At 41.0% G+C, this 23653-nt stretch overlaps 1 protein-coding gene across 2 annotated transcripts in view; it reads left to right on the top strand.

Moving 5' to 3' along the window:
- MOCOS (molybdenum cofactor sulfurase) overlaps positions 1-23653 on the top strand; it is a 368425-nt gene that overhangs the window by 261874 nt on the left and 82898 nt on the right. For both annotated transcript variants that reach the window (XM_034761386.1, XM_034761387.1), the window contains one exon: positions 19671-19870. In XM_034761386.1, coding sequence (XP_034617277.1) covers positions 19671-19870 — 200 coding nt within the window. The remainder of the gene's footprint in view (positions 1-19670; positions 19871-23653) is intronic.

Genomic DNA, 23653 nt, shown 5'->3' with positions numbered 1-23653 from the left:
TTTTCTCAGCAGACCGGAATTCTCAGCTGGACTAAAGAGGAAATGCATAGATGGATGGATTCCAAGGCCAAAAGGGACCATTGTGATCATCTGGTCTGACCTTCTGTAAAACACAGGCCATAGAACTTCCCCAACATAATTGCTAGAGCAGATCTTCTAGCAAAACACTCAATGTTGATTTACAAACTGTCAGTGATGGACAATCCACCATGGCCCTTGGCAAATTGTTCCAATAGCTAATTACTCTCTCCATTAAAAAATTACACCGTATTTCTAATCTGAATTTGTCTAGCTTCAACTTCAGCCATTGGAGTGAGCTATGCCTTTCTTTCCTAGATTGAACGGCCATTATTAAATATTTGTTCCCCATGTAAGTACTTACAACCTGTAAGACAGTTATCCCTTAACCTTCTTTCTGTTAAGCTAAATAGATAGACTCAGAGACCGTAATTATTTAAGGCATGTTTTCTAATCCTTTAATCATTCTCATGGCTCTTCTCTGAACCCTCTCCAATTTATCAACGTCCTTCCTGGATTGTGGGCACCAGAACTGGACACAGTATTCCAGCACTGGTGGCACCAGTGCCAAATATAGAGATAAAATAACCTCTCTACTTCTACTCAAGGTTCCCCCATTTATGTATCCCAGGATTGCATTAGCTCTTTTGGCCACAGTGTCACAATGGGAGCTCATGTTCCGCTGATAATCCACCACGACCCCTAAATCTTTTTCCGAGTCACTGCTTCCCAGGATAGAGTCCCCCATCGCTTAAGTATGGCCCACATTCTTTTTGCCTAGATATATACGTTTACATTTAGCCATATTAAAACAGATATTGTTTGCTTGTGCCCAATCTACCAAGAGATCCAGATCATTCTGAATCAGTGGCTTGTCCTCTTCATTATTTACTATTCTCCCAATTTCTGTGTCTTCTGCAAACATTATCAATGAAACAAGATGGGACAAGCTGATGGGCATTCACTGAGAGGAGTCCTTAGCTTTGGACTTAGCTTTTTTACCTTAGCTCTTCCTGATGGTTTGCCAGAGCCTTTATTTGTAAACCCTCTAGACACATTGCTAACCCCATTTCTTTTCTCAGACCATGAAGGAGACGGTGGGCTTGAGCACTGGTAGTGGTTGTATTTATTAACAGTCCTTTTGGGTTCTGGTTTCTGGTTCCTGCCACAGCTTGGGGTGATCCTCAGGTTCAGTGGGTGAGCTTCTTCAACCTGCTTCTCCAGGTAGAGATGCAGAATCACATGTTCCTCTGGGGTCACTGCTGCATCCTTGCTCTGGCTCTCATCAGTGTCCTGTTGGACAATGAGGCCAACAGGGTAGAGGAGGGATCATGGGCCACTTCAGGCTCTGTACTAGGAGCCCTTGACAGCACCCAGTCAAGCTTCTCGTAGAAGGGGGATGTATGATGAGCCCTCCCAGATCAATGGCATTCCTGTACAGGAGTCTCAAGTGTTTCATTCATTCCCAGCACTAGGACGGGGTCCACTGAGTGACTGCCTGCTCCAGCTGCCATGACATTTCTCAGTACATGTGCCAACCAAGCTGCTGGTCTTACAGCTGGATCCATTTTCACCTGGAAAGAGTGCAGCAAAAAAGCTGTTCGGCTGCAATCGGTGAGTGCAGCAGGCTACTGCCAGAGCATAGGGGGGCAGGGACCTGGACTGTGTAAGGGTCCGGAATAACAGGATTAAATGTATTGCGGGAATGGGCATGGAGGAGTAATTAAACTAGAGAGTACGTTCAGGAGCGGCACCAGGGTTTTTGCCGCCCTAGGTGGCAGCGCTCCTCCTCTGAGCATTCGGTGGCGGGGGTCCTTCCACTCCACGTCTTCGGGGCACTTCGGCGGCGGGTCCCGGAGCGAGTGAAGGACCCGCCACTGAATTTCCGCCGAAGATCCAGAGTGGGAGAACCCCCCTGCCGCCGAATTTCTGCCAAGGACGGCAAAATGGCATCCCCCAAATCCTGCTGCCCTAGGCAACCGCCTAGGGTAGCCTAGTGGAAGTGCTGGCCCTGAGTACGTGCCCCTCACTCCTGTTCACACAGCAAACAAGAACAGGGCCGTGCCACAGCCTAAGGCATGCTAGCTTATTCGCTCTCCCATCACCTTGAGACAAATGCTTCTAGGGTTAAAATTATAATATATGGAGATATACCTATCTCATAGAACTGGAAGGGACCTTGGGTCCAGTCACCTGCCTTCACTAGGAGGATCAAGTACTGATTTTGTCCCAGATCCCTAAAAAGCCCCCTCAAGGATTGAACTCACAACCCTGGGTTTAGCAGACCAATGCTCAAACCACTGAGCTATCCCTCCCCACCTCCCAAAGGTGGGTAACAGGAGGTTCTGGTACAAGCCTGTTCATGGAAACGTGTACAGTTGCTAGTGTAGACATATCTTAAATTAGATCCGAATATGGCCTGTTTTTCCTGTAGGAAAGATTTTGGTCCTGTGATAGGAGTGTCTACACCCAACATATTAACAGGTGTCAGAGGTCTCAGTTAGCCCGCCTTGCTGCATCTGGAATGTGTGTCAGGCTTGATTTGTTATTAGGCCCACTTGGGGAGGAGCTGAGTCTTCTTCATAAAAGGAGGAGGTGAGAGCTCCAGAGAAACCCAGGAGAGAGGAGGTAAAGAGTTCCTTCTCTCTGGGAAGGGCCTGAGGAAGGCAGACTGACAAAGGCCACAGGATGGAAGCAGAGGAGAGGGCTAGGAAGCAAAAGAGAGGCTGTGTTAACCACAGGCTGCAGAGAAGCAGCAAAAAAGTGGCAGAGGCAGGATGTGGCCCAGGGAAACAGCAGAGCATCTGAAGGAGTAGATATAGCTGCTTAATACAGGGTCACTGGACTGGAACCCAGAGCAGAGGTGGGCTTGCCCCCCCCCCCGATGTTAAATTTAATAATATTATGGGCGCCATTACCAAGTGGTTCAACTATGTTCACCTCTTGGACCAGATCCTGTGCTCCACTAGGACTAAATCAAGAATTGCCTCTCCCCTTGTGGGTTCCAGGACTAACTGGTCTAAGAAGCAGTCATTTATGGTTCCTTGAAACTTTATCTCTGCAACATGTCCTGAGGTGACATGTTCACAGTCCTTATGGGGATAATTGAAATCCCCCATTATTATTGAGTTTTCTATTTTTGTAGCCTCTCTAATCTACCAGAGCATTTCCCAATCACCATCACAATCTTGGTCAGATTGTCCGTAAGTGTATTCCTACTGCTATATTCTTATTATTCAAGTATGGAATTTCTTTCCATAGAGTTTCTATGGTACAGTTTGATTCATTTAGTTTTTTTTTTTTACTATATTTGTCTCCATGCTTTCTTTTGCATATAGTGCCACTCCCCCACCAGCGTGACCTACTGTCTTCCCATATATTTTGTACCCTGGAAAATATGTAAGTTGTAAAAGTATCACTAGTTTTTTACAACTCTTATATACACCATGTTAGGCAGCAGCTTGCCATACATGGAAGGCAAGTTTCAGAGAAAAACTATTACATTCAGTTCTTATATCCTTCCTTCAAATAGGAAAGGAACTAACCTCATTTACTATTAAGACTTTTAAACAGCAACAATAAGGTTGACTGAAACAAATGGAGTTACAATAACAAAAGGGGAAAAGAGAAAAATTGTTTTAAGTGGATCAGGTAAGAGACCATTAGGACAGATATGATATCACTGACTAAATAATTTTAACCAACTGATTAACCATACTAAGCTTATGACACATTCACTGAAATTCAGGTTGTTTAAGCTAAAGCATAGGTGAACTTTGACAGAACTTAAGTTTACAATGAAATTACAGAAAATAAAAACTGCTACGATAGTATTCAAAGTTTACGTGACTTAATTTAGCATAGAATGTTAGAATTTAAATACAAACTGTAAGTTGAAGCTGTAAGTTTCTCTACTAAGAAGCTCTAGTGCTTTCTGTCACATCTTATACTATTTGGTGTTTTTCTGAAATCCCAGACTCCTCGAGTCATGTGATTACATGAGAATTTCCTCTTTCATTATATAAATAAAATAAACTTGCTAGCCCTCATGGTTGTGGAGAAGAACTTGAGAATGTGAACCCTGAAGCTCAAAAATAAAAAGGGAATACTCCTCCTCTAGACACGCGCACACACACATTTATTATTTTTAAAAATCATCTGGTTTTTAACCCACTTTCTATTTTGCGGGAGCTAAATCATGACTTTTGAATGCTTGGGATTAGCAATACTGTTTGTCCATCCCTTAAACTAAACTTTTTATAACTTAAAAAAAAAAGTTTTGTACATTTATTTTCCTGCACTTCTGCAGTTTCCAGTGTTTGGCCGGAGAGACATATGAGAGGCTACTTTTGTAGTATTTCTGACTCTGTTACAAGTAGAAAATATTGGAAATTGCATAAGTAAATCTGTTTTTGCAAGATCTCTATCCCAATTTTCTACTGTATTTGTTCCAAATTATCTGCTTTCAGTGGTCAGGGAAAGGCTGATCCATGGGGATTGGTTGCATAGTGTAAATTTTATTTTAAGTAAAAAAGTATGGGCAGCCACAAAATTTAGAAGGGGGGGGGAAATCAATACACAAAAACATAAAACCATTTTCAGCAAGAGAGATTGGGGTAAGGAGAGCAACTCACCAAATGTTGCATAATGGAAACAGTTGCTTAGACCACACAGCAAAAGCACAAGATTGTGGTGTCTATATCAGGAGTATGCCTATAAGTGATTGTTACACTCTCAAGGCAGGGCAAGTAGTTAACAAAAATGGGGTGTGGTTAACCAAAAGTGGGAGGCTCATGTAGCAGTTATTAGCATACTCCTGTCTGGGACTAATTAAGGGCACATTTCATGATAATAGTATATAATAAAAATGAACATGACCTTTGATTGTTCCGAATTCTGAAAATCTGCAATGTGGTTCTAAAGGCAAAAGCAAGCACATTATTTAAAACAAAATTTAATTGAACTGTTAGAGAACATTCCTGATTTTTTGTAATAAACTACAAAAGCAAGGAGTTAGTAACAGGGGGAAAATGAGAACAAGGAAAAGATAAAATAAGGGGAGTAGAAAGTGCTAGAATTTGAAACTAATGACTTTTATAGATAGCATTTTATAAATTCAGAGTCTTACCCAGTAACAAAACTAATCCATTAATTGAATAACATTGTAAGTGTTTAAAAGCAGTCCATTTTTATGGCTGTGTTAAGTGGTCAGTAATATATATTGTGCACTCTGTTGCATAAATTGGTCCTAAAAAATGTCTTCCCGTTCCTGACACCAGAAATTCTCCAAATCTGTCTCTGGGCATCTTGCCATTCTGTAGCATTAATAGATCATTCTGTTCTGACAGGAAAGCTGCTCAACAAACAGCTGTGTGAAGTAGAGAACTGGCCTCTCTGTCATTTGGTCAAAGACTTCCTGTCCCCACCGCAAAACAGAATTAATCATACATATATACAGACAGAATGTTCAGCTAAAAACAGACAGAATGTTCATCTAATGTGATAAAATTTCATAACATTTTGAAAAGGTAGATTCACATTTCAATATCATGTGGGACAGAAAGAAGCTCTTCTGGATTAGTCCAGAAGAGCTTTACAGCTGTTAAGAATCTTGTCCATTTTAATGAGCTCTAAATACATTACTGGCAAGCTGGCTGACACGCAACTAACATTAAACTGTCTGATCCCTATGACACACCCATTTGTCTCTTCCATGTGTGAAGATCAAGGGGCAAAATTTGTGGAAAGCAAACTAATCGCTACAGTCGCCTCTCCATCGGAAGATCAGAACTTTATAATAATGTGTTTAGCTTCCTGCTTATAGAATGTATTTAGAGTAAATGATAAATGTATCCTACACAGAGGTTAACAGGGAAGGACCGGAATAGAGGGAGGAAAATGGCAGTGTTAGTGTAGGGGGCGCAGAATAGCTGGGCTGGGTCAGCTGTGAGGAATTAATTCCCCTCACCTGCACCACAGTATGTAAGATGGATGTTGTGATGTGGGTTGAGTGAGAGTCAAGATCTAGAGGGCAGCAGCTGAGAACAGAAGTAGTGATAGTTGTCTCTGGCTGTTGAATAAAATGCTCTTTGAAGTTTGTCTTTGGACTTGGCTGAAGCAAGCTGGGGCTTAAACTCTTTGGGCTGGCCGAGAAAATTCCTGTTGGGTTTGACCTTCCAATTGCATTGTCTATTTTTTTTAATCAGTTTTACCATCAAACAGACAACTGAGGTGTTTCAACTTTTGGCCACTTAAAAAATATTGTGACCTACCATGGTTTATGGGGATTAATGTTACTGTTTTTCCCTCAGTGTTACAGAAGGCAGGAATTACAGAAAGCTGCTAGTTAAGATTAAGTTAGTGTCAATTCCCCAGCCTTGGGATACACCTTACTCTTGTGAGAAGTATTGTACCCTCAGTGTTTGTCCAAGTCCTCCACACCACTGCAAAAAAATTTCTGAAAGTGGATATATTTGTTTTTGCAGTTCTCACTCTTTAAGCAATGCTCAGGGAGTGGGATTAGTGAGGCAGAGTGAAGAAAAGGAAGGACATAGAGTATTTTTGAAAAGAACTGAGAGATATAGAGAGCTGTAGCTTTTCACTCTCTAGCCAGTGCACTCTCTTGACAGCGGACAAAGCGATAGGAGAAAGCAAAATCCGTGAAGGGTTCCACACTACAAACTCCCAGCTGTGCCTTGATTTGGACCTACAATTCCAGGTCATGGAGGTTGTACTAGCCTACTGAGAGCGGACTCTCTACTCAGGAAATGAGGGGACTGCCTGCTGTGGCAAGAGAGGCCACTTGCACTTTTAGAGAATATTTCAATCCCTTCTCTTTTTTTTTTTTTTAAGCTTGCCAATAACAAGCATAATGGGAGAATTATAGCGGTATATCCCAAATGTTTCTATACCAGGGAAGGAACAAGAGCAAAAGATTCCGTGAAGTCCACTAGGGACCTCACCATGTGTGACCAGGTTCCTAGTGGGGAGCCAGCGGTGGTCACTCAATTAGAGTGAACTGCAAAGAATGGGGCAGACAATCCCCATAAACCTGGTGGATATTGCAATACTTAGATTTACAAAGCCAGAAGAAAACAGCTTCTTTATTACCTTACTGGTTACTCAGAAGTCCAAACAACACAGTTCCCCTAAAGTGATCCAGCCTCAAGCCTCCATCCAGGTACCCATGTCAAATATGATGAAAATTTCTGTAAATCTTATTTCATCATATAAAAGAAAAGGTTCTACCAATCCCAGAGGATCGGACACATTACCTCTCAGGTTAATGAATGTTTCAGATCTTACCCAAATACACACTACAGCCAATTCTTATGAATTAAACTAAAATTTGTTAAAAAGAAAAGAGAGAGAGTATGGTTAAAAGATCAATATACCTACAGACATGAGTTCAGTTCATTTAAGTGCAGCTTCTTATGGTGAGCTTTGTGGTTGCAAAGAGTTCTTTCAGAAATAGTTCATAGATTATAGTCCAATGTCCAAATCTCGTATTCAGGGCGTACCAGCATAACTGGGACTCAGTCTTGCAACTCAAACTTCCCCTGATGAAGTCTAAGCAGATCTGCGATGACCGAATCAGGACCCGAGGATCTTTTATACAATTTCATGTCTTTTGACAAGTTGGGATTTCCTAGGGGAACAAAAGGTTATTAGGATGACTTTGAAGGAGGTCTATCACCGGTACTTAGCTATACAAATTAACATAAGGCCATTTGCTTGTTCCTCCACCATTCACAGTGCATTTCAAAGAGAGATGAATACTGAGATATCCCGTGTTTACAATTCATTTACATGATAGGATGTTCTTTTGACCTCTGAATTATCAGACTACAGCCTAGACAGGGACTGTTGATTACATTGTCCACCCTACTCATACATATGTAAATACACAAAAACAAAAACATTATCTCCCCACATGTCTTTTGAGGGTTATTTATTTTGCAGGATGTTTAACCCTTTCTAGCCATGCATCACACCATGTAAGCCAAATTTATTTGGGGAATGCTCGATATCACATCTACGTCTACACTACTAGCTGGGGCTGTGATTCCCCTGCTCATGTACAACTACTTACGCTAGCTGTCATCCAGCTAGCACAAATATAAATGGCAATGTAGCCATGACAGCACTGCTATTGGCAATGGAGCTATGACTGAGTATTTGTCATGGTATTTATTAAGGCTCAACCTTGCTCCGCTGCTGATACCTGCGCTACCGCGGCTACAATACTATTTATACTAGTACTAGCTTGATGAGAGTAAGTGAACACAAGCTGGGAATCACACCCCTAGCTCACAGTGTAGACCAGGGATCAGCAACTTTTGGCACATGACCCGTCAGGGAAATCCGCTGGCGGGCCGGGACAGTTTGTTTATCGGCAGCATCCACAGGTTCAGTCGATTGCAGCTCCCACTGGCCGCGGTTCACCATTCCAGGCCAATGGGGGCTCTGGGAAGTGGCGCCGGCCGAGGGACGTGCAGCCAGTGGGAGCTGCAATCGGCCAAACCTGCGGACGCTGCAGGTAAACAAACCGTCCCATCCCGCAGCAGATTTCCCTGACGGGCCGCGTGCCAAAGGTTGCCGATCCCTGGTGAGGAGGTAGATTAAGATGATGTGTGCTACACAAAAATTTTAAACAGATTGAGATGGAAGGGGTGGAGCAGTGACTGAATTACATGAAGTAAACACTTGTCTTCAGGTTTCAGAATAGCAGCCGTGTTAGTCTGTATCCGCAAACAGAACAGGAGTACTTGTGGCACCTTAGAGACTAACAAATTTATTAGGTGACTCAATAACTTTTCATGTTGAAAACTATGTGCAGTAACTTGTGTTCATGGTAATGGACAAATGGAAGGTGTCCAAGTAGTTTTTAAACATGAATGGCCAAATTAGGAACTCCTTGTAATACTTCCATTGAGTTCAATGAATGTTTTGCCAAGGACCACACAGTTTATCTCAGATGCTTTTTCTCTTGCAAAACTGAATGATAATGTTCCCTGACATATTGATTGTCCCCTGTTCTGAAATACACCACCATGCAGGAGAGTTATACTGAGTAAAATGTGTAAACTTCTCCTAAATGCACACATTCACACCTGACACAGGCAGTATTTAAAACTGCAGTTCTTAATTATCAAAGCTTTTTTTTTTTCCTTGTGAGTTTTAATTAAATATTTGAACAGTTTGATTAATCATTGCAGCCCTAATTGGTTAGGGTTTAAGTGCTTTTCCTGGATTGGTTCTTTTGCAGCATTTTAATGCACCTCTCAAGAACTGCCACTGTGGGTTGGCATTATTACTTTAGGATTCTTCTCAGTCACAATACAACCAAAACCACCAGAGGCCTTGGTATGTGGCTATAGAAGTATCACAAACTCCAGCATCAAATAACCAAGTTACATTGACCTCTGTCTTTACTTAATTCAGAAGAGGGTGTCTATAAAGTGTCCTAGGAAACAAAAAGAGAAAAATTGATTGAATCTTGCTAAATAAGCCTCAAAATTAATTGACAAGTAAGGCTAACTCCACACAAGGCAGTCTAAGGGAGTAATCCCTTAATATTCAATGAAAGACGTTGAATGCCTCTTACAGACTGACTAAAGAACCCATTAGGATGGGAAAGCCAAGCAGCATTAGACGAACATATATTACTCACATAAAGTTTTTACACTCACATGATTATATTTCGTTTTAAAAGGTCTTACAGTAGGCTAGTAACTATCCTTTCATGAAAGTCAAATTACCCTTCTCTAAGATAGATAAGAAAATACCTACCTCAGAGCAAGGTTATATTCCGGTTACATTAATGGTTATAAAAGCTCTTTAAGATCGTGAAGGCACCGTAGAAATGCAAAATAGTAGTATTAATGGTATCAGTGTGTAAGCATGTATTGTGATTAATGAGTTCCTTTTGTTATACTTCTGTCTGTGTGGAGCAGTTAGGGTTGCCAACCCTCCAGGATTGTCCTGGACTCTCCAGGAATTAATCTTCAATTAAATATGATGTCATGTGACGAAACCTCCAGGAATACATCCAACCAAAATTGGCAACCCTAGAAGCAGTATCTTGACTAGTTTTTGCAAATATTTAGCGTTTACACTGATTTGGGCCTAATAATATGCAGAAGGATAAATCAAAATAAAAAAGAAAAGCATTTTATAAATTAATTTTTTTAAATCGAGGAACCCGTGCTTTTGCATAAAGGCTATCATAATGAAATCTATTCAGTGCCACAAAACTGGAGATAGGTAAACTTTCATAATCTGAAGCATCTCTGTATATTTAAAGGTCATTCAGCTAAACTTGTGTCAACTTTCTTTGCTGACAGAAATAATACTACCTGTTTTGTATAGCAGTCATATGGACTGACTCAGTTTTAAAGATTGCTCTTTGATAATGCTGTAAGTAGCAAAGCCTTTTCATAGTCATGCTTTTGATTTATAGTAGCTGGACTGCACATCTCCTTCTCATTTTGAGGGGCAGGATGATCCAGGCAGGAAGAAAGAAATTATTATTTGTACATGTGGTTCTTTAAACACCGAGAGCCAGGTTTATTATTTATTTATTTTATGAAACCAGAGTCACCTATCTCTGCACTCCAGGTAACCCTGACAAATACAATAAATCAAAGAAGTAACAGCCACATCACATATAGTACTAAATAGCCAAGAAGTACAAAAAATAAACCATATTTTTCCATTTCTCCTATCACCCCTAATAATATTAACATCTTCAGCAGACATCTTAAAATATAAATATCTTGTAGCATGCCCTGAAGTTCAGCAGTTTTAGACCAAGGTGTGGGGAAAAGAAAGAGAGCCTCACATGGGGCATCCTGCTAGCAAGCTCCACTCTTTTATACTCTTTTATTTCCCCCCACGGAGAGGGGACCAGCTCAAGAGCTTCTGCTCATATCATCTGTAGCAGTATGTCACGGGAAGAGAGGTGGCATCGGAGGAAGGAAAGTTTGAAGTTATTAGTGTGTCTCTCATCCACGCCACTAATAGGCCCTTATTTTCTTTCATATGACTGTAGTGGAAATTGGAAGTGTTTTCCCTTATGAATTTCCATTTGAAGCCAAGGTCTTTATCTGATCCTGCCTCCAGGACAGAGAATTATCTGTAGAGGCAATTCTCTACTTTGATGCATATGGTCAGATATTAATTTATGACTCGGAAACATTAATTTACAAGTGTGAGTCACACATGTCGTAAAATACTTCAGGTCTCTTGAACTGGATCTAAAGCACAGATTCCATCTGTTCGGGGAGTTGCTGCTTATTTAAGTCCTTATATTAACTATATTTAGGATGTTGCATAAAAGCTTTTAGTCAAGACACTACTTATTTAGGAAGTAATTTTCCTTAGCTAGGAAGCAAAAATTGCTTTATTGAAATTTATTTTAATAACCTAGGAATACTTTGACTATAACAAGATTATCAATATTTTGCTCCTTTTTACTGTTCCTGTTTACTGTTTCTGATATTTTTATACCTGCTTTCTCTTTGTTTTCTTTTTAGTGGCCTTGAACACTTGCAACTGATCAAAATACATCTACCCTATACTTTACCAAATTACGGGTGTTCAGTCTTTAACCACCATACTCTATTATTACTTTTAGTTCCCGGTACTTAGAGTGCACACAGTATTTTAGGTGCCAGGGATTTCAGAAGCTATTAGGACCAAACACTGTGATGATGACTTACTGATGGTTAATATATAGCAGCACTGTTCAGCACTGTTGCAGAACCGCTGGAACAGGAGATTGGAAGAAGAGATTGAGTATATCCTTCAGGATTGCATCTGAAGAAGTGAGGTTCTTACCCACAAAAGCTTATGCTCCCAATACTTCTGTTAGTCTTAAAGGTGCCACAGGACCCTCTGTTGCTTTTTACAGATGCAGACTAACACGGCTACCCCTCTGATACCTCAGGATTGGCTGTACTTTGATTAAGAATACTGAACTTCTCATGTCTTTTTGAAGGACCTCTTGATGAGGGAGACTGGCACTTGCAATTGCCATGATCACCCAGATTTGTTCCCTAAGAGTGTGCAGCATTGTGTCAAAGTAGCAAGTTCTGCTTTTCAAATCTCCCCTTTTTTAATTTGTGAAATTTTATGAATACTCAGAAATTTTGCCCACACAAGTACGTGGCCAAGAAACTACATGAGGCCTGAGCCTGAAGGACTTTGTAGTTCCAGACCCTGCCAGAAGAAATTCATATGTGAAGAAAAATATGGTGATAGGTTTTCCTTTCCTTCCCCACAGGCATGTTGTGAGGTGAAACTAATTAATGTTGAGCACTTTGAGATTGTTGGGTAAAAGATAATATAAACGGGTAAAACACAATTATTCAGCTGGAAGTTCCTGAATCACTGAGTTATCTGTGTGTTGTGTAGTGTCATTTTGGCTGGTTAAAGTAATAGGCCAAGTCCTCTGCTGATATAAATTGTTGTAGCTCAGTTGAGGCTTTGGCCCAGTAATTCCAGTGATTTGTGATATTAGCTAAATAATCTTTAATACCTGTTAAATAGGTCTAAATAAAGGCAATTTCAAAGCAGGTTTTTAGCAATAGCTGTCACTGTTTCAGTATCTCCATGGAGTGAATGAGGCTGGTGTTTCTTCAGTGGTTGCTGATATTCTCATGATGCCTAGCCCAGCATGATGGGGCAGAACAGAAGTCAAAGAATCATCTTTGCCTTATGAAAGCAATGGAAATCAGGAGGCTTAAAGTCAAGATAAAGGAAGTTTTGTTATTTAAATAAAAATGGAGAACAATAGAATTTACCTTACAAAAAATTTAAACTTGCAGATTTCCATAGGTTTTTAATGGCAAGGCCACTTCATCCATTCAATTGCATATACTTTTCCCTCTGGGGAGAGAGTGAATGAACAAACAACACGTAACAGATCTTAGTCATGTTGCTTAATGCACTGCTTGAAGTTGCTCAGGTACAGCAATATTGAATAGAATAGAATAGAATCTGCTTTTCTTTTGCATCATCCACTTGTCAGGATGGTGGCATCCACTTTAATTACTTCTTTTTTAATTTACACTTTGTCTATACATTTTTCTTTTGTGTAATTAGCTTTTATATTGCTATGCTGGGTTAGATTACCAATCCAGCTCTGAAAAGGCCCCAGCACAACTCGTCTGGGATTGCCTGCAACAAGCTGGACCAGCAAGAATTAAGTGGTTTATTAAACTATAGGACCTAGCTGTTAAGTATAAGAAGGAGAAAGGGGAAATGCCTGCTCTGATTATGCACTGGAAGGGAGATGAGCTTTGATTGGGGCCTAGTTTATACCCTAGGGATGACTTTGATTTGGATCTGTCTTACTCAGAAAAAGTAAGGAAAACATTGCTGGGTTTTTGTGTGTGTTTTTGTAAGCTACTCTCACTGCTGGTAAGGGAAACCCCATTTTGTGATTATTGTTGCTACAAGCTGCTGGTTAGGTGTATATTACATTAATCTCCAGGCCCATTCAGAACAAACTACTGGACCAGTAAGGAAGTCATGAGGCCTTCAAGTGGACTGCAGATTGAGGCCCTAAAGAAAAGTTCTTGGAGAGAGGAATTGCATTTATCTCAGGTCCTGCTCGTGTCCCAGATTCTCTTGCCAGGCGAGGTAGAGGAATAACTAGTGTAAAAAGTTGCTCTAGTGGTTAGCCATAATGAAGTACATTTTGCCCCTTTGCCATAATAAAATGCACAGTAAGAAGATGTGGCTGGGGAATAAAGTAAGGGTCTTAGGGGAAGAAAAGTCAGTGCTTAATAGTAAGCTAGATTTATTACCCCTGTCTGTGTGAGATTGGAGCATTGAGAGAGGAAGAGGTCACTGCTTCCTGATTTTCTCAGTACTAGCAGACTGGCTTTCAGGAGTTGGAAAGACCAGTCACCAAGATGCAAGCTCTGGAAAAGCTCTAACATGATGGTTTCAAGAGACTGTGCAGTGTAGGCTTACTCCATTAGACAGAGAAAGGAGAAAGCTACATGAGGCTGAGCCACTCATAACAGAGCGGCTTGGTTGTCACACTCCTCTTTGCAAGGGATGCTGGAAAAGAGAAAGATTTCAGTGCCTTTATAATACAGGCTCCTCTCCCACTTAATAGTTGAGAGGACTGCCAAGGGAGGATGTGGTTTCTGCTGGACTGAGAAAGACCCTGGGAGGTAACACCTCCTGAGCTCTGCTTGTATAAGTGTTTTAGGTATGGATTTATTGCTCTGTTAAAGAAACTCTGAGGACTTATATCAACTAAGTACTTTGGAAAGCTAGTCTATAAGCTATTATATACAGTGTACTAAATATCCTAGGTTTTTCAAAAACCTCTCTATTTCTGTTTTCATCTATCCTACCACTTCTCTGGTGGGCCAGGGTCATTCTGAAATGTTATGCTTTGTATAGTCTTTTTAGTAATATGACCAAAGCCTGTGTTCATGAAAGGAAGTAGGAGGGGGGATCTCATTGCAAGTAGTCATTGAAATGACTTAAATTTGTAATTTAGTACCATACAGTGCTACAAATCAATCAAACAAGTGCCTAAACCAAATGGAATTTCACTAACAATTAAAATGGATACGTTAAGAATCAAGCCAAAGAACATGTGCAGCATCTCCTCTCCACACTGCTCCCAAGAAGCTGAGAACAAGGAAATTCTTGAGGTTGTGATGTTTGAAAATTAATAGCTGCTTTTCTCAGAATGTTCTGCTTAGTTTACTCAGAGTAAAGACTCTGAACCTTCCTTACCATATAAAGACAGGAGTGTAAATTAGCTGTTCTAAAGAAGGGAGAGATGGGGCAGCAAAAAAGCCTTCTGCTCATTAAGATAAACACTGGGTATGTGTTTCATGTTTGGTCTCAGTAGAACATCCTGAATGGAGGATTAAGCAATTGCTTTCCACAGTCTAAAACTGTTGAGGTGGTGGGGGAGAGAGATGAGAATAAAAGGATTTGAATTATTATGCACAGGATTAGTGCTGAGAGAGTAGGGATCCCTATATTGCACACAATATTATGTATGGAATTAGTGCTGTGAGTGTAGAGGGCCTCCATATTGTATACACAGTAGGTGCATTTTAAAGATTTGAATATGCTGCAAGACTCTATCCAACTTTAGGCACAGACACTTGGTTATGTGGGGAAAGTAGCATATTTTGGTCACAGAAAGTGAAAGTTCTTTCCTTCTGTGAATTATTTATCGTATCCTCAGAGCATATGAGAAAGTGTGTCATAATCTATACATTGCTAGAAATTAATTTGGAGGAATAAAAATCCCAATACTGAGACAGATTGTGACTCCCCGTATTTACACAGGTAGACCCATCGATGGGATGATTGGTATGAATAAGGAGGTAACAATCTTTCCCATGACTGACATTTTTATTCTTAAAAAAGCATTTCCACTCATATAGTTTATCATTAAAATAAATGGGACTGTTCTAGTGAGCAACTACTCATTAGTGTGGATAAGGGTTTCAAAATCTGGCCTATATCTTCTATGCTTTCTCCGTTTAGATCAGGGGTCGGCAACCTTTCAGAAGTGGTGTGCCGAGTCTTCATTTATTCACTCTAATTTAAGGTTTCGCGTGCCAGTAATACATTTTAACGTTTTTAGAAGGTCTTTTTCTATAAGTCTATAATATATAAGTAAACTATTGTTGTATGTCAAGTAAATAAGGTATTTAAAATGTTTAAGAAGCTTCATTCAAAATTAAATTAAATTAAAATGCAGAGCCCCCCGGACCGGTGGCCAGGAACCAGCCAGTGTGAGTGCCACTGAAAATCAGCTCGAGTGCCACCTTTGGCATGATTGCCATAGGTTGCCTACCCCTGGTTTAGATGAAACGCTACATAAGGTCTGTTTCCCGGTTCTACAGAAGAAGACCAAAAATCTACATGTTCTCTTCTGCTTCTACCCTCCTGCCTGGCCATGTTGTTCCTGTTCATGGTGAATAGGTGTGGAAGGCAGAATAGCCTGTCAGAGGTCTAGTCCTGGAGGGAGCTAAGCTTGGTTAAAGGCATCAGCATTTTGCAGGAACAGGCTCAAAGTCTGTATTGACTTGTGTATCCTACTTGCATAAGACATCAGTAATAACTGTTATTTGTTTATCATCACACTCTAGGCACAGGGAATTCATTTTATGTTAATCTATAGGGAGCACTGAACAGGAAGCAGAATAGAGTGAAATTCTCACATTGTGTATGTGTACATCACTGAATAAAGTATAATGTTTATTGGATTTAGTTCCTGGCAGCAGCAAATAGATTTGATATAACCTAGAAAGCTACTCAGCAGCCACGCAAATGTAAAAGACGTATTGGTTTTCCATCTGAGTATAATGGTAGACAGTAGAAAGGAAACACTTTTCTTTTTTGCACAAGAGGGGCAAGAAAATCACAGATGAGAAGAGCTGAGGCAAAGCCCATCAAAGTCAGTGAAAAGACTTTCAGTGACTTCAGTAGGGTTTGGATCAGGCCATAAGAGAACAAATCCAGACAGAAGAAATATAGTCTGGTTAAAAAAGGCAGGATCTGAACTTGTACCTGCAACGTGCTCTCCACAAACAACTGCTCCTCTGGCTGAGCGGTACCATTATGAGCTAGTTAATATGAGTGATGGCAGCAGCAACACAGCAGACATGGAGTAAAGGAACACCTCGGACCCAGTGACATTTCAGCACCACCACGCCATCAGTTTTGGTAATCAGTATGAAAGGCTCAGGGGTAAAGCAGCAGTGTCAACGCTTGTGCTGACACCATCATGATGCCTCAGGGCACAAACAAAGAAATGGTACAGCCAGCCAGGATAGCATAGTACCTAACACCAACACCACGGAGTAAATGGCATATTGCTGGAAGGGGGTCAGTGCGGGAAAGTAATGAGCAACTTTTGGCAATCTCTGATGTTCAAAAACCATTGCAAATACTTGTTATGCTATTCACTGTGCCAACAGATAGTGTGCAAAATGCTGTGTCACTAGAAACAGAAAATATGAAATGCTGAAGCCTGAAATGACCTTAAGTTAAAACATCCACCCACACACACACAAGTGATAAAGCAATAAGAAAAGTATTAGTGGAAATATATACATTTACACCAGACAAGGAAGTCTACCTTATGAATTCATGCCTTAGGCAGACGTATACAATAGTGAATGCAAATTACACAACAATGCATAACCTCCACAATAGGTATGTGCCTGCACACTTGGTTTTGGTCAACAGTAGTAATCAAACTCCATCAGTAAGTGTGACCTGGTCTGCCCTAGATAGGTGTCCATCACTGAAATAATAATATATAACATGTATGCTGCTCGCCATTTAAAAATCATTTAGATTAATAAATAACTGCAGAGTCTCTTAATGAAACAGCTAAAATTCACTAAAATTATAGACTGAGTGAGCCTTTGACCCCCCTTGCAATGAGCTGAAAATCACAGGCCATTCCTCAAATATATCCCCTTCAAAAGTTTTAAAAGCTGCCACCACACCTGACACCAAATAGGCACTTCATAAAAAAAAAAAAAAAAAAAAAATATCCAGATGTTCAGTGTCATGGAACCTGACATAAGAACAGTCACAGAAATTTATGTGCAGGGGACAAAATGCAGAAATAAAATACACTAACAAATACTAAGTAATCAGTCATAACATCTGGTAACCGATCCTTATTTATCTCAAATAGCGTGACCCCCCTTGTGCATTGATTCAGGCACATAGCCCCCAGTGGGAGGCTGAAGATCTGTTGCAATTCTTCTTCCCCTTCCTTCCACTCCCTGGGTCACAGCAGGCAGAAAGGAAGTTGGGGAATCACAAAAATTATGTAGGGGGCAGCACAGATCATTCTGTTAAAAAAAAAAAAAAAAAAAAATCATGAATGAGTCATATATTTGTGACTTTTTTTTTTTTTTTTTGTCAGCATTAACCATTGGCAATTGTTTTGAATAATTTTCTTTGACAATCCGTCAGCCCTAATTGTGACTCATTCTGCTCGGTGAAAATACAGGCACTTGGCTACATTACTTGCCATCTACCTCCTCGGCAGGGGGCAGGAGTAGGGAAGGGGACAACTTCAGGCTGTTGCATTTGTGTGAGGATAAATAATTAAGAGACTCATCAGTCTCTCACCAATGCACAAAGAAATGTGATTAAGAAATTTTAAATCAAGAATGGCTAAAGGCTAATACAGAATTGAAGGCAGGATACGTGCTCTGAAAAATAGACTGAAAGACTTTCTCTGTAACTTGTTGAAGAAATATCTTAATATTCCATCAAAAAGTTCCTGCCAATTTAGAAAAGCTCTGCATCAGGCGATTAAAGACATCTCAGAAACTGCCAGTATAGTCAGATCTACTAAGGCAGCTAGCACTGGCAGGATCACAGAAATAACCTTTCTCAACAACACTACCACCTTCTAGCAGAAAATATGCAGGACATCTTAGGCTAGGCAGTCCTTTTCTTCTCAAAGTCTGTGACACTATGAAAGTCCTTTTGGGAGCTAAGTGTTAGAGAGAAGTTTGCCAAGTTTATCATGACAAACATCAGCAAATCATGCTAAATAACTTCTCACAAGACTCCTTGAAGGGCCTTCTGGTGTTCATCCTGTATCTTGTTTCCCCTCACTGGCAGAACATAGAGGTTCTTCACCATATGTCCACCATTTCTATGACTACACTCACTTCATTTTCCCAACTAACATAGCTAAAAAGGACAGCATGCCACTTTGAAACTGGAAATAAATACTACAAAAATAATGTAATTTTTCTGTTTCAGACAGTAAAAGTGTATTATTGTTGTTTTGATTAGTCTCAGATGTCGACAGCTCTTTTCTGTGTTAAAAATACACACGACAACAAACAGATGACACGGCTGCTGCTCAGAGGAGATTAGAGCATAATGTTGCAACTTCCCCAAATATCCTGGTACTGAGTTGCAGATCTTGGAGGTCCTCACTTTTGAATCATTAGGTGTAGCAAAGAAGAAGGGAAAGAAAGCATACTGCTGTTTACTGTCCAGGCCAAATTCTGTGCTGACTTACACCCTGTGAACCCCACTGAAGCAAATGAGTTTTCATGGGTGTGAGCTAATGCAGAATATGGGCCATCCCCTCTCTTTCCTCTTCTGCAGAAGTGTAGACTGAGAAGAGTATCCCTTCTGTATAAAATTAAATAACTGTCATAGGAGATGGGATCAAAAATGAAACCTTTGTTTTGTAGCCTCATATAGGACTATGCACTGCAACTAATCTTCCATCCTATGTTAGTACTGGTATACAGTTTCCTGATCTGCAGCACTACTTTTCCAGTCCTTGGGCTCTCCTGAGCAAAAACTGCCATTCTAACAAAAGTAGGCCAGAATGATTTTGTGATGTGTACAGACCCATTCAAATTTAAACTCAAATTTTCCCAGCTGAAAAGTTATGTGGATTAACTCAGAGGTAGGTGACTCTTGTGACATTATAGCACCACTAAAGCTCATTGTAAGAAAAGAAAATTTTGAGAAGTATGATGATTTAAAGGAGATAATTACGGCTTTCCAGGCTTTGCACTGGTTGGCTTCCAGCTGTGCTATCTTATTAAACAAAAAGTTTCAAGAGAATAAGGTATTTGACAGATATGTTATTTTCCTTTTAGGTGGCATGGAGAACATAAAACATCATACCTTTGCTTTATCTCATTACACCTACACTGTGCTGTCTACCTTAAAATATGCTAATGGAGCACCCATTGTGCGTATCTACAGTGATTCAGACTTCAGCAGTCCTGATGTCCAGGGTCCAATAATTAATTTTAATGTACTGGATGAAAATGGAGATGTAATCGGCTATTCCCAGGTACACGAACAATTTCATTTCACTCATCTTAATGTTCACAAAGGTGTTTAATGTATAAACTGATTATCTTTTCCTCCCCACCAAATATGCTGTACATAAAAATTTTCCCTATGTGTATGCTTTTTCTTCATACCTCTAGATGACACATGTAGTGTTTGTTTATTTTACAGTAATTGAAAGATAGGGAAATAAAAATGTCTGCCGGATGTAACGTGTATAATAGCTGATGCCAACATCTATTGCAGTTTTTAATCTATTGCAGTGTTTATCTATGACTACATCTATGAGCTAGGAGTGTGATTCCCCAGCTTGTGTGCACATACTCATGCTGGCTCACACCAAACTAGCACAAGTATAATTGGCAGTGTAGCTGGGTAGAATGGGTGGTTGCAATGGAGGCACGGCTGAGCTGTGCTGTGTACAAACATGCCTGAAACATGGCTCAGCTGCTACTCATCCTACCATGGCTATACTGCTATTTACGTGCTCTATGAGAGCAAACATGAATAGGTGTCCATGAGCGGGGGAATCACACCTCTACCTCTTGGCGTAGAAGTAGACTTAGTATTACCAGCCCAAAAGATGGGGATGATTCAGTATAGGAGGCACCTTCCCTTTTTCCTTCAATCAATGCTCCAGCAAGGTGCTAGGGAGTACTTTGCTACGGCATGTGCTGCCATTTTAGATAAGATTGAAAAATGAGGTCCTGATCATTTTTTGTCCTTAAGGGATTCCACAGAAGTGCAAGCAGTTGGCCAGGATACCAGGATTAGTCCCCATTTCCCAATATGGATAATTATTGGAGATGGTTGGCAAAATTCTGCAGAACAACTGTTTTTGTCAGAATTTGCCTGTTTGTCAAAATTGAAACTCCATGGAGACTTCAGTTTTATTAAAGTGAATGTTTAAAATGAAATATACACGAGATAAGAGGGAAGGTACTGTACATCTGGGGTCAGGCTTCGGTTATGGGGGGTACAGGTATCGTTTTTAAGAATGAAAAGATACATACATATCGCATAACCTGCATAGTCCCAGATTGGGGTGCAAGGGTTTTTAAAGTGTCAGTGGATAAGTGGGCTTGGGTACGCCACCCATGGAATGATTAAGGAGTCCAAGTCAGTATCCGTGTAGCGGATAAGTACGTGGGTGAGGTGCATCCCTTGGTCCGTCAGGGAAGGAAGTGGGTTATTTCCCTGGTCGGTGGTCTCAGTTACTCAGTGTGGTATTGACGGTGTCCTGTGATGTGTTCCGTATAAATGTCTCTGGACCACCTGATGGTGTCGGACACCATGAGCTGTCTCATGAGCTGGGCATAACGTCGACCGACTCCGCACGCTCTCCTGGGGTCCCACGAGCCCAGGGCTCCCACGATCAGGGCGTGTATCTGGACCTCGTAGCCCTGGGCTCTCAGGGTCTTGGCCAGCGGGGTGTTCTTTGACGCCTTCCGTGCTCGGGCCTTGTGGAGGGCCGGTGACCGGTTTTCAAAAGGCACCATGACGTCTACGATAAGGACCTTCTTCTTTTCTGCGTCCGTCACGACGATGTCGGGTCGCAGTCTGCTGTCTGTCCCGGGGAACTAAATTGCAACAGAACCCTGCCTGGTTTCCTGCCAGCTTGTCTGCCTGGCTTCTTGGCTGACTGCTTGACAGACTGCCCTGGAATCAGAGACCTCAAAGCTTTCTAGGTTCCTGGCTCCAGGGTGGACTGCTTGGGAGTTGGGGACATCGGGGCTTTGAAATTGTAATGAAACCAAATTTCAGAATAACAAAAACCTCCACAAAACAGAATTACCTTTCTCTACTTAGCTCTAGCAATAATTTTTTTTTTTTAATATTCTTGGGGAGACTTAGGTTTCATTGAAATGCTTTTATTTATGATTACGTGAACAGTATAATGGTTTTAAATCCGATTCATTGTCTGATTCAGAAAGCCTCTAAACTTTGGGCTTGTCTGCATGGTGAGGTACTGCTCACTATGGGGATGTGATTTCTAAAGTGCACTTTGGCCTATGTAAATAAGGAAGTGTTATTTACTCCTTCTCCTAACACAAGAACTAGGGGCTGCCAAATGAAATTAATAGCCAGCTGGTTTAAAAAAAATAAAAGGAAGTATTTTTTCACACAACGCACAGTCAACCTGTGGAATTCCTTGCCAGAGGATGTTGTGAAGGCCAAGACCATAACAGGGTTCAAAAAAGAACTAGATGAATTCATGGAGGATAGGTCCATCAATGGCTATTAGCCAGGATGGGCAGGGATGGTGTCCCTAGTCTTTGTTTGCCAGAAGCTAGGAAGACAGGGGATGGATCACTTGATGATTACCTGTTCTGTTCTGTTTCCCTCTGGGGCACCTGGCATTGGCCACTGTCGGAAGACCGGATACGGGGCTAGATGGACCTTTGGTCTGACCCAGTATGGCTATTATGCTTTTATATGTTGTGCATTAATTGGTCTTTGTAGTCACTGCTGGTGCACACTAAAGCGCAGTAGGGAAACTTTCAAGTGCATTAGCAGGTCTACAAGGATTAATTAAAGTGCAACATTTTAGAAGCCATGTCCCCATAATAAACATCACCACAACGTGTAGACAAGTCCTTAGTCTGTCTCAAATTCTCTTGCTCTACTTCCTCTTACATACCTGTAGGATCTACCTAATGGCCCTATGCCACAGTTTTGACTAACAAAGATTGCCTTATTGTATAGTACCCTTATAATTGCAACAATTCAGATAACACCTTTCCCCATCCTGTGGCTGTCCAGGAGACTTTGCCCCATTCAGACAGATGAGACTTGGCCATGGTGATCTATGACTTCTTGACCTTCAAACTTCACAACACAATGCACTGTATTTGGGAGTGTAATCAGAGACAGTCAAGAAAATTGTTGGCCCAGAAAGCAGCAGTCCTTCCGCTGAGCAACTTAGGCCAATGGTAGCACATAAAACTAGTTATGCTTAATACAAACTTCTTAATTCTCTTCATTGAGTGCCCATCAAACAAGTCAAGTTCAAGAGTCTTGTCTTGATTTTCAATGATCTGGGCCCAAGCTGCCTCAGAAACCCCTCTCCCTCTGCAAGCAAGAACTTTCAAGACAGCTGCATTCCTGTGGGAAGATGAAATTCTGAACAATAAAAGAGAAATCAGTGCAAGCTAGAGAAAAACTTTCTCTGAAATGATTCCTGTGGCATCCCCTACTAAAGCAGTTGAGAATGGCCACAAATTTTACCACCATCTGAACAGATTACTTCTCCAATCTCTGTGCCATAACTTTTCTATAATTAAATGATGAGAAGAATACATCCTGTTCTTTGAAGTGAAACAGTAGAACATCAACTTGCATTTTTATCTATTTAAGTGCTCACATAACACACTAATGAATTTGTCAAGCTGGAGACATTGTTATACTTTACTTATTCATCTAAAAACTGCTTTTCAGTGTTCCTATGCTTTGTAAAACAGTTGCCACATTTCGTTCCAGAGGTCACGGCATTTCAGGGATGAATGAATTCTACATATGGTCTGTAAAGTGCTTTGCAGACTTTCAGGAAGAAAGGTGATTGTAGCGAGGGGATGTGGCTCCCCGCCACCCAGGAGGGGGAAGAACCCATCCGGAGGCTGGAGTGGGCGGAGCTAGGGAGCTCAGAGCCCGCCCCCAGAGGGTCAGGCGGCGACCCAGAAGTATAAAGGCTCGCCCTCAGAGCTCAGTAAGGCGCCAGCCGTCAGAGACACCAGATGTCCCCAGCCTAGCTCGTGGCTGCGAAAACTCCGCAGCCCAAGGCGGC

Source organism: Trachemys scripta, chromosome 2 (genome assembly GCF_013100865.1).
Source record: "Trachemys scripta elegans isolate TJP31775 chromosome 2, CAS_Tse_1.0, whole genome shotgun sequence".
Lineage (NCBI taxonomy): Eukaryota > Metazoa > Chordata > Testudines > Emydidae > Trachemys > Trachemys scripta.
Note: the sequence above shows the minus strand (reverse complement) of the source record. Positions and strands in the feature narration are given on the sequence as shown.